We start from the raw sequence: 12,519 nt of genomic DNA on the forward strand, positions 1-12,519 counted from the left end.
TTAATGGGGAAAATTGATTCAGATCTTGAACGATTCAGAGTTCAAACAACCTCCTGGAACGAATTAAGTTCAAAGTATGAGGCACCACTGCATATGCATTCATAAATGCACTTTCTGAACCTGTCAAATACTCTTTTCGACAGAAGATTCCAAGGTCATGACCTCTGAAGACACGCTGTTAAAAACACGAGAGGCTACTCTAATGACAGGAAGACAAAATGGAGGCTATAATAAATAAACAAAATGGTGGAGAAAATACCACAAAATAATTAACATGATAAAAGTAAGCTAACAATCAAAAAAACTATTGTGAAATTTGAATCGTAGAGCTCAAGAAATCCCCAAAAGGAGTCCTAGAACTTGAAAACAGTTTGAGAAAAATGTGCAAAAATTAAATAAATGCATCAAATGAAAACAAAGAATGAAAATGAAAAGGTTGTTTCTTAACTACAGTTTGTGTAAATCTTAATATGTATTTGGTCACTCATCTATCTATTACTTAAAATTGCATCACCTGGGATGTGAAGTCATTGATAGTCTAATCCAAACTGCTGTTGCCTTGGCAGGACTCGGATTTCCAGCAGCATTCCAAAGACATGAATGTTACGTGAGCCTAACTTGGGCCCTCACAGTGTGTGAATGTGCACTCTGCAGCAAACTGCCATTCCTCTTTGGACTGATTCCTTTCCTTGTACCCAGGAGGATGCCTGTACATGGAAAACTGGATCAAAGAATAAGTGGATGAATGAAATGAAGCTCACATATTAATATGCTGTAATGTGAGGACATGCACACTACTTCTTTAAGCTTTAAAAGAAAAAAGAAAACACTTAAACACTTCCATCCGTGTGTAACAATTGCAAGTCGTCACACTTTTTGTTTAACAATTCCAGCCCTGGAAAAAAAAAAAAAACTACTGCTGCAATGTGGTAGCGTCCAGCTACAATGCAAGTCTTTCACGCCAGAGAAGAGAGTTAGGCAAAGACCTTGGAAAAAGTGAGGCGTGACTTGCAAGTGAGCTGCTGCCTGCTGTCTGAAATTCCTGCAAAGTTACACACTTCATCCATTTTGCAGAGCTGTTAGCAATATGGTCAGTGTCCCATCCCGACTTCATGAATGGTTGATAACTTAAACAATAACTTAAGAATGTAAGAATGAGACCTGGGGGCTTGGGGATGTGCTGGTGATGTGGGAGCCCTTAGCTTATAAATTCCTTTGTGCCTGTAGTAAACACATTCAGGAATGATATCTGATCGCCAAGATACAAAGAGAGGCAGCTATCACCACTGGCACACCTGTACCTAGAATCCTGGCAGGCTGGCGGATCCTTTGATTTGTAAACAATTTGTATCAGACACAGATGGGGGTGAGGATGCCATTTGGAGACTCTAAAAGTAAGGAAAAGCTATTAGATAATAATTTTTAAAGCCAAGCCAGCAAATTATTTATTCCAACAACATGCAAGATGGCTTAACTGAATAAGTGTCCAAGAGTGCATGAGTGTGTCCTGCAAATGTAACTGCGCCCCATCCAGGGATGATACCTGTATGTGCTCTATACTGGTAAGGTAGCGTCCAGGTCCCCATGATGCATTATGGATGAAAGTTTGCAACATATGTGTATTTTATGTGTATTATATATATTTATTATTATTTGCAACATGTGTATTATATGTGTATTTCTATGTTAACTAATGTTGTCTTATTTTAATTTCTTATTTTGTCTTTTATTTTTCTTTTCTTCATTATGTAAAGCACTTTGAGCTACTTTTTGTATGAGAATGTGCTATATAAATAAATGTTGTTGTTGTTGTTTTGAGTTGTGTTACTCAATTGCATAATTATGTGAGATGAAGAGAAAACTACAAATAGATAGTAAAACCTACTAGGCACCACCTTAAAGACCTTTGATCTTAATTCAGTTGCATCTTATAAACATTATACGAGTTTTGTTGAACTAATTAAGCCTCTTCTTGTCATAAAAAATTCTTCAGTTTATAAATGTAATTTTTGTTATCAGGCAAATGGCATAGCTCATCTGGCCGCCGGTCATTAGTTTGACGAATCATTAAACTGCTGGCGTGGGGCATGTGGCGTAACAGAGTGATGACAATGACATGAAATGACATGAAATTAAATCTAGTGCTTTCTTCTTTGGATATTTAAATCATTTCATAAAGAAATAAATAAGATAAGTAAATAAATAAGTAATCTGCATCTCTCATAGATTGGTCTCCATAGCACATTGTTCTTTCAGATGTAGTTACCAGATACCAAAATGAATTGTGGTGGACGGCTGCGGCTCATGCCCAGTCGGGACGCCTGGAGGATGGAAGGACCGGGAGAGGAGCAGTACCTCCCCTGGAACATGAGAAGGCAGCAGCCCTGGTGGGTGTTGGGGCCACGAAAACAGAGCTTGGATGCTCAATCTTGTGAGGGCCTGTGGCCACCGCAAGGAGGCTCATGGACATTGGCTAAGCTCTGGACTGCAGCACTTCTGCCACACCAGGAAGTGCTGCAGGAAGGTCATCAGAGAGCACCTGGAGCACATCCGGGTGCATTATAAAAGGGGTCGCCTCACTTCATTCAGGGAGCCGGAGTAGGGAGGCAGGGGACGGAGCTTGCGAATGGAGGAGTGAGGGCAGCAGAGAAGAAGGAAAGAAAAGACTGTGAGCAATAGTGCTGGTGGGTTGTGCACTGTGTGTGAGGTGCAAAGGACTGTGTAGTGGAGAAACAAAATAAAAGTGAGTGTTTGGACTTCTGTGTGTCCTGGTGTATGTCTGTAGTCGGGCTGATCTTCCACAGAAGTTAAATCATAGGCCTGATCACCAACAACGATGAGAGGTGTTACAGAGGAGAGATGTGATTTCTGGCACAATGGTGACAACCACCTCCTATAATCATCAACAAGACCAAGGAGCTGGTTGTAGACTGCAGGAAGCAGGATGAAGACCACACTGATATCTTCTTTAGAAGGAATACTGTGGAGCTGGCGAACAGCTTTACACTTCTCTGAGCCTTCAAAACTGATTGTCTAAATTGGACATAACCAGTTTCAGTTAGCTTCAGTTAAGCAAACCAATGCCTTTACTTGCTCAAAAGTCTGAAAAAGGTCTGGAAGTTTCCAAGTGTGCTCAAAAGCTCCTAAATGTTAACACAATTGAGTCCATGCTAACATCCTGCTATGGCACTTTCTCAGTTCAGGTTCACGAAGCACTGTGGAGGGTGCTGAGGTCGGCATGGAATGCCACTGGCACACAGCTCCCTTCTATTCTCTTCTTTAGAAGGGCAAACATAAAATCTTTAGGGGCACACTAGGAGCTTAGCAATGAGGCGGATCATTTATTAACACACACTTAGAATGGCGAAAACTTAACCAGAGCAAGCACGGCATCACTTCTACCTCTGGCCCAGACTCTTGTATCCAACCAGAACAGAAGTTCCGACTGACCACCAACACTCATCATTTGACCGGAAGAGTTGATTTTGCAGTTTTTTTATCTTTGCATCACCAGAGAGCATCATAATCACCTTTTGCTTTAGTGACTGTTTTTACCATTTACCTTACATGAAAAATGCATTAAATGGTGTCAGGCATGTACATACTGGGGGATCCACTCAGCACTTGTGCTAGCCTATCATCCTTTTCCAGCATGTGAATTGAGGATGGGCCCTTAAAAGAATAACAACATCACTTCCGGAGCCTCCCAGAAGCCCTGGCCCCTCCAATAATCTCTGTATATAAAAACTGCCACAAACAGAAGTTGCGGTTCTTTCTTGGACACACAACTGCTGGACTCAGGAAGACCCCAACATTTTATATTGTTGTGTTTCATTTCTCCCACAATAGGTATCACCAAGCTGAAGCCCCAAACCATTCTATTGCTAATGTTCTTCTTATTTTACACGAAATTATTAAAAGTCTCCATCAGTCTGCACAGCTCTGTTCTGGCATATGGTACAGGGCCATTAGTGTTCACACCAGTAAAATCAGGGATGGTGTTTACACACAAGATTACTCATCAGCCCCTCCTGGTGACAACTACATGATTGCTTCTTTTGCATAAATTACATATACAGTATAGTGTTGTCCTCTAAAATGCTGTACTTATGTTGCATCTAATGTATGAGGTCATATTTGTCATTTTAATTTGTCTGTTGTTGGTATTGCACTACAGGCCACTTGTCTGTGAGAACGTGCAAATCAAAATTTCATTGTACTGTGCAACAATAAACTTGAATCTGAACTTGAGCTTAATGGTGTGCTGTGCTGAGACACAATATTCTGAAGGAGCCCTGCAGTCACATTCTTCAGATAGAAAGTATATCTAATCACATCTTGTCAATATAGGTGTAGTTGGAAAGGATTTTCTACATGCATGCATGACTGGACTGAGAACTGGTGATGGAAGAAGCCGTGGTGAGTGGATAACTCTGCTGTCTTGCTCATTGACCCATTGGGTCACATTACATTCCCTGAATATAAGGGCTTTTTAGAAGACAAGAGAAATGCTGCACCCTGGCATCACCAAGAGTCATTGAGTAGGAGCTTAGAACTGACCTTTCCTTAAAAGAAATCAAAAGAATTCATAACAAGACAGGGAAAGCAAAACATTATGGAATATATGGAGGTCTTCAGTGATGGAATCAATCTGTCAGGCCTACAGGATGCTTTTGGCGTACCCCAGTTGTGCACATGTCTGTTCATGGATAACATGGTGAAAGATGGTTCATCTATCGATATCACATGTCTCCACTACTGACTAATTCATTCATGGTGCTCTGCAACTAAGAATTGCCAGATGTAGATTGTGTTTTATACATTTCACCCCAATTCTGACATTGTGCTCAGTAGAGTTGTTAATAGCCCGAAATTTCCTGCTCATGCCCTAGAATAAAATTTGTTCTTAAATGATTTGCAGTTGCCTTCCTGTTTAGCCAGGCACCTTCGACTAGTGCATGATAGTCACATGCAAATGTATATTCATCTGACCCCAGCTGCCCTTTGTTCTCCCTCCTGAATTCCATTTTGAAGTCACCTCAGATACTCCTCAAGCTGAACTGTTTTCACTCTTTTTGTAGCTCCTGCCAAACCTGTCTCAATAATCAGCCCTTTCTGAAAGCCATTAAGTGCCATTAGTTTAACCTGGTCAGCCTTGTTAAAAATGACCCAGTGCATTCTGGGATGTGAATCGATTTATTAACTCAGTAACCCGTACCAGTCTAGAAGCAACTGCATTCAACTGCCTGTATTCTTTGTTTCTCCTTAAGCTGATTGTAATTGACCGTGAAATGTATATATTGAATATCCATCTAATTTAACCAGCTCAGTATTCAAGCATACTGTACTTTTACTCCCTCATAATTCTAGGACTTGTATATTCTTGCAGGTCTTTGAAGTTTGAAACAACTGTCCTCTGATGATTTAAGCTTCATCACAGTGAGAGATGAGAAAACTCAGGGATGACATGTGGCATAAAAGATATTGGCAGTTGCCATAAGAATGCAGGTTATGTAGGTGCCAATTCACATTAACTTGGTTGGGTCACACGGAATGATACATAAGATGACATATGCAACTCTGTAATAGCAAAGGCTTTGAATTTTAAGCCATCAGGTTGCTGATTCAGATCTCACTAGGTAGGTAGGTGGGACTGTTAGGCGCATGCGCTGATACACCCACCAACTCAGGATCCCAGATTAGGACCCGTGTGCCGCCATGTAACGGGTGACACCTCAGCACCACACTCGTTCAAATGGAATGGAACATTGGGAGTTTTTTTTGTGGTGGCTGGAGTTCAAATTCTTCCACCAACCCCCAAGTTTTTTACTGCAGGTTGGAGGGCCTACTTGTAGGGCTGGATGCAGATTAACGTCATACCTAGGATGGAGCAATTGCAGGTTAAGGGCTTTGTTCAAGGGCCCAACGGAGTAGATCTCACTAGTGATGACCAAAAAAGCTGAGATTCATTTTTGTTTTGAGAAATTGCCTCTAAAATTAATTTTGTATGTGATTTCAATATTGTAAAACACAAAACTCAATAAAGTATTTTTTAAAGGCAGAAAGAATGAAATATTGGTCCTTAAGGGCTATTCCATCTCCTTTTTTAGGCAGCCAGCTAATGCTGCTGCCCATGCCATGATCTTCCACATCTCCCTCCTTGTGGCTCCACAGGTTCTCTGCCTTATGTACTGCTTGCCTGCACATTTATGCCACCAGTTTCCACCTCGCACTGCTCATTTGGGCTCAGAGGTACTCAGAGGTGAGCACTCATCAACTCAGCTTCATCATCCAATCCAAGACTGGATCCTTTTGGAGATGTGCACCCTGGCTAATGGACTTTAGCAGCAGACAAGGCCCTCCAAAGTGCTTTCAGGTAATGCACTCCGTTTGTATGCTCTGCACTAAATTAAGTTTGGCCATGCTTTTGCAGATGAGATGAAAATATATGTGCTCAGGGCACAAATTTAATTCTGCATTTTTTGTGAATTCAATCTGGTGTGAATTATTTTGTTCATCGCTAATTTTTATTTCAACAACAGCTCATTTAACCTGGTTATGGCACAACTGTAACATAGTACGTGAAAAATGGTACTTTCTTGTGAACTTGGAAGTAGATTCAGATGAAGGAAACCTCCAAATTCAAAATAATAAAAATAATATTAATAATAATTATAAGAATGCAACTCCCTGGAACATATCAGTGCGGTGGAAGGAATACACAAATACAGAACTTCCTTGTGGGATCTTCACATCTCACAGGCAGAAAATATCAAACACAAACAGGTCAAGAAGAAGATGAGTGCCGAAGAGACCAAAAGGTTCAGAAGTCCAAATTGAATGGTGGCAGTGCCATTTACGATTTCCTTCTTGGCAGCACAGAGGTTTCTCTGGATAATGCCGCCAGCTACAACATGGCACCAGAGCCGTATTCGCACGTAACTTTTCTCAAGGGGTAAAAATACCAGATCCAGTACTGTACTAGCAAGGAGTGCACAGATGGTTTATTGGTCTGTTACACTATTAAAATATATCTTTTTAATAAAGATCATAAACCTGGAGTCACTGGGCAGCATTTTGAAAGGTTCAGTTAGGGTGAAGCCCGCCCTAATTAGACTTGTGGGCCTACAAGGCCCGCAGATGGTTGCTGGATTCCAGATTCTGATCAGATCTGGCAGGTTTTGTCAGAGCAGTGGAATACGGTCCTAAAATCGGACAGGATGATTTAAAGCTGCTGACCACAGAGAAGTCAACGTATATCACCCAGCTCAGACGTGGAATGCAAAACACTGGCTTTGACAGGTGAAGGAGGATACATCTGATGTCTCCACATTAGCAGAACAGTTTTGCCACTTTAATTTTGTTATCTAAACAAAGCAGCGAGTGCGCCAAGTGACATGGAAAGATGCAAAGAGCCCGGCAGGAGCCCAGCTGTCCTCAAATTCCACAACTCCATTTGTCTGCCAGATGTCCCCAACTCTATTTTAATATGCAATTTCATGTGCAAAGCCTCTCGATATAATAATGTGGCAAATTTACTGGTTTGCTTTGAGGGAAGAATACAGCCTTGATAAAAGCTGATAACATAGCAAAAATTTAATAGCATTCTTGCTGTTTGAAATGTTCAAGGAATGTGCCTGGCAGCAGCAACTCCCACCCTCTAAGGAAGCCACTTGGTGTGATTGTGTTTTGTTTTGTTGCTAAAAACTGAGTAGTTAGAACTATAAAAGCCTCTTAAACAGCTGGGCACACCCGCTCATGTAAACTGTTCAAGCTGATGAAAATAATATTATTGTATGTTTCCTGTATGTTTACTGTCATTCAGTTTACATCACCCCCCCCCCCCCCCCCCCCCACGTCCTCTTAATGACCAAGAAGTCCAGTCACAGCTCAACACTCACCCCCATTAAAACCATGCAGCCCACCACCTTCCACAAACACCCGGGTCTGGATAAGCCCACAACTTCTGACCTTCAAATAACAATGATGACACTGACAGGCTTTAAGATGAGAGGGAGTTGAAATCTGGATATCTGCACAAAGCTGTAACATTTCGAACGCAATGTGACACCCAGCCCTTGTTAAACATTTGGTCTTCTGTACTTTGACTCCAACAGCTGTCCCCTTACAAGAACTACTTATGTCTTATATCATCTTTACTGCCAGATGCTTTTATGCAAGTATGAGTTATTTAGTATTTTTATTTAATCTTCATGCCCAGAGCTGATTTGATACAGTATGCTATGAAGCTCCAGAACGGGTGACACCCATAGCAGGGCGCATTTCTGGTTAATTCATCCCAAATGTCTCCAACATTCTGGCAGGTTCAGAACTACAAGGAAATTGATGTATGCTCAAAAGTCAAGGCTTCTTCATTAAGTAATTCTTGATCATAAGGTTGAAATACTGGCAGCATCCAAGGCAGTGCTCCATAAGGTTTTAATCTAGACGTCATAGAGTGCAGCTCTGTGATAATTTAACTGCTAGCTAAGATTCTCCAATTTTGTCATTAAAGCTAACATTCAAGTAAAGAAGATCATCTACTCTACCACAAAATATAATGGAAAGCAGGAGCAGATCACAGTCACATGGAGGCTCCTCACAATCACTTGAGTGTGTCATTTGTTTTTTACAGCGTAATTTCTGGGCTCACAGGCCTATGTTAAACATAAAGGCACCCTGCTTATCCAAATGGAATCCAGATTAATTCTTAAAGCCTTCTAGAAGATAAATACCAAAGATAAACAATACTGTTAATATCTAAATTGATGGTAGGGGGAGTCACTTCAAATGATTAAGGAATGAGTTAACATTCTGATTTAATGATATAAATGATTTTCAAGATGATGATGTTTGGCATTATAGTTATTCCTTCATACATTTATTCATTATTTATACCTGCTTCGTCAAATTTGTCAAGCGGAGTGGTGGCTCTGAGGCTAGGGATTTGTTCTTAAAACGCCAGAAGTGACTCCACTCCATTGGGTCCTTGAGCAAGGCCTTTAACCTGCAATTGCTCCATCCTGGGTATTATAATAACCTGCATCCAGCCCTGCATCCAGTCCTCCAACTTGCAGGGAAAACCTGAGGGTTGGTGGCAGGATTGGTACTCTAGCCACTTGGATCTCAATCTGGGTGGTTCGTTGAGTGGTGGGTGCTGCAATGCGCTGTAATCAGCGCATGCTCCCAAACTGTCTTTGTCAAATTCAATGAGCCAATACTGGCAGCACTTAACACTAAATGGTAACGCTGCAGAGCACACTCCTGTAAACCTGCACTCACACATACAGAGACACTTAAGAGCTACTAACTAGCCTAAGACTCTGAGATCGGAGAGGATAACCCATGCAGACACAGCAACAACATGCAAACTCTATACAGGCAATAGACTGGGTCCAAGATTTCAATCAATAATCAGTACTGTGCGCCTACTCTATGTTCTGAACTACTGATCCAGTTCACTGTTGCAGACAGACAGCAACATGTGCAGAAGCAGTAAGCTACAAGGCACACAGAAATAAGAATACGCGCACACACGGGGCCAATATAGGGTCACCAACTGACCTATCTAGACAGTGATAAGAACTTGGCACCTCCGCACCACTGGGAAACGCACACAAAAATGGAAGAACACACAAGCTACATATTCTTTCAAGGCAAAGGAAACTAGCAACATCTAACATATATTCTAGACACTGACTAAGACTTTTGTTTCATCTAGATCAGGGATTCCCAACCAGCAGTAAATTTACCACCAGGAGGGAAATTTCGGCTACTCAGGGGGTACATTTTCTTAAGAAAGCAGATGTTGTGAAGATCTTGATTAGTTCCCAAAGTGAAACTTGGACTGTCTACAACTGTACCAAGAATATCCAAAATTGTAGGTGAAAAGCAAGAATGAGCATCTCACTAATTGATGAGTTCTCATTAACTCAGTGTGTTTTGTTCTAGTATATCAGTCTCTGCTCATCTTTAACTGTGTTTCAATAAGTGAAATAGCATTTGTTACACGTGTGCTTGGGAGACAGCTGAAAGGACCAAACAAAGGTAATTCCATGCCAGACCAGGGGGTGGCGGGGTGCACTACTCCTACATATGTTATCTCTGAAAACCGAATACGAGAAATTCTGCCTAAGTCTGATGACGTCGCTTCCGGTTCCAGACATGAGGACGTCACTTCTGTTTCTGGCCATGAAGACACCACTTCCTGTTCCACCCCCAATGACATCACTTCCGCCGATCTGCCTTAAAACCTCAACTACGTCATTCTGTAATCAGTTCTGTTTTGCACCAAACCTTTTTTCTGTGTCTCAAGACTGTTCTTTTCACAAATTATTATGTACTATTGTTATTGCTATTTGAACTTCAAATAAAAACGCCAAAAACAGTATCTGAAAATTTCCCCTTTGTTGACCACTTTTTATAGCCGAAGTATAAACTCAGATTACTGAACCAAAGTGGGTAGGCGTAAGTTAACTTTCAAAAACTTGCCACAGGGTAAATGAGGTGGAAAAAGGTTGGGAAACCCTGATCTAGATAGACAAGTATGATCCTCTAGAAGCCACTAGAGACCATAGTATAGCAGATCCGAGCACCTCACTAAACCATCTAAGTGGTAGTGGTGACAGGAGGTGTATACAAATGGCAAACACTAAATCAATGCAAGCTTATGGCCCACGTGTACTGGGTATTCCTTATTCATGATGAAGCAATTGCAAGTCGTAGTCCCCAATCATGAATAGGATTCAAGAGTTCACCCATGCCTCTCATTTTGGTAGGCACACAATGATCAATCCAGTGTAGAGAGCAGAGTTTATTCCAGAAATTTTCGGTGCAAAGAAAAAAAAACCATGAAGTGATCTGGAAGTGATCACAGGATATACCTGTGCGCACACTCACACTCGTTCACGCCAAGTGAATTTAAGGTTGACATTTAACTTAATATGCACAACTGTGAGATGTGAAAAGAAACTGGAGTTTCTAAAAAACCAAAGTGGACAAAAGGGGTTCCATTCACCTTTTCATTTTCTTAATTTATTTTAGGGTTATATCATTAATATTATTATGATTGCACAATATGCCAGCAACAAGAAGTGCATTACAGTCATATTGTTGCTATCGTGCTAGCTACAAAAGAATACATTCATTGACACTGTTGGATAGCTAGCTACCTGCAATGGCAAATGGTTCATGAGTTTGGCCTTCCAGTGTCTAATGTTTGGTATGATTACTAGCCTGAAAAGATCATCACTGTTATGTATGATATAGTCGTAAACACAGGTCATACTAATGGAGCTAAGTGACCGGACATCATTCTCCATGAAATAAATAAGAGAAAATGTCCACCACTTGACATAAAAGAATGAGAAAAACTGAGCAAATACAAAGACGTCAAGATTAAGATTTCATGCATGTGAAGCCGACAGATTCCCTTGATTCCAGTTATAATCAGAGTAATGGGAATTGCTCAACTAGGTCTCCATAAATATTTTAATGAACTGTCAGGTAAAGTGACTGCCACCCTGGTGCAGAAGATCGCCCTCCTTGGAACTACCCACCTACTTTCTAAAGATCTGACCATCGGACAATAAGAACCAAGGAATATGGATTATTTACTGTAAAAAGCAACAAGTACAAATTGAGAAAAAAAAAATCATAATAAGAATAATAAACTATTGTTATGACCAATATTTTCTTTGTTTCAAACAACAGTAGTAGCTATATGCATTTCCTCCTGATTTTATCTGTTCCTAACATTTTGGCTTTTAATTAATGGAAATCCTTCCCCCTATTCATCCTAAGGTGACAGGACAGTTGCTGACTGACTACACTGAGGTCATTAGTGGTGTCTGTGTTGTTGGGCACAATGAGCAGAGACTGTAAGTGCAGGAGACAGCCACCCGCTTACCTGCAACAAAGGTGACAGCCTGCATTTTCAGGTTTATTACTGGATTTTTTTTTTTGGCTTTTAGATGTTGTGTCTAGTGACCCTCATAACTAAACAGACCCTTCAGAAGACAGCTTTACCACAATCAATTAGAAGTAGCATTTACATCTAAAGAAGCCCAAACTGACAAAGGGATGAGTAGATGTGTCGGCAATTGTTAAGCGGGAGTTCAACCCTCTACCTTTGTCACATGGAGGCCTACCTGGATGTTGTGAAAAGCCCGTAGATTAAGGGATTCTTTGCATCCTTTCCATAGAGAATGAAAATGTCCTCTGGAACGAAAAGAAGGAGAAAAGGTGAGATGTGCATTTTTCTGATTACAGTAATTCACCTCTCAAATTAACACCCACTTGGACTTCAAATGAAAGTACTGTGACCCACCACACACACCTTATCTTATGTACTCTGCTATTTTTTTATATCTGCTGAAAATCTGTAGACATCCCAATTTTTGTAAAGGAAGGTTTCATATGCTCCTTCTGTTTAAGTCAGAGCAGAATTAAATGTACTAGGGCTTGGTGAAGAGTTGTGTGCAATGACTCACAAAGCCCACAGAAAGCAAAGAACACAAT

The 12,519-nt window shown here is 40.8% G+C and overlaps 1 protein-coding gene across 2 annotated transcripts in view; it reads right to left on the reverse strand.

Moving 5' to 3' along the window:
* sema3h (sema domain, immunoglobulin domain (Ig), short basic domain, secreted, (semaphorin) 3H) overlaps positions 1 to 12,519 on the reverse strand; it is a 107,657-nt gene that overhangs the window by 14,666 nt on the left and 80,472 nt on the right. For both annotated transcript variants that reach the window (XM_051921397.1, XM_028825013.2), the window contains exon 9: positions 12,150 to 12,219. In XM_051921397.1, coding sequence (XP_051777357.1) covers positions 12,150 to 12,219 — 70 coding nt within the window. The remainder of the gene's footprint in view (positions 1 to 12,149; positions 12,220 to 12,519) is intronic.

The sequence above is a fragment of the Erpetoichthys calabaricus genome, chromosome 18, assembly GCF_900747795.2.
Source record: "Erpetoichthys calabaricus chromosome 18, fErpCal1.3, whole genome shotgun sequence".
In the NCBI taxonomy this organism is placed as follows: Eukaryota; Metazoa; Chordata; class Cladistia; order Polypteriformes; family Polypteridae; genus Erpetoichthys; species Erpetoichthys calabaricus.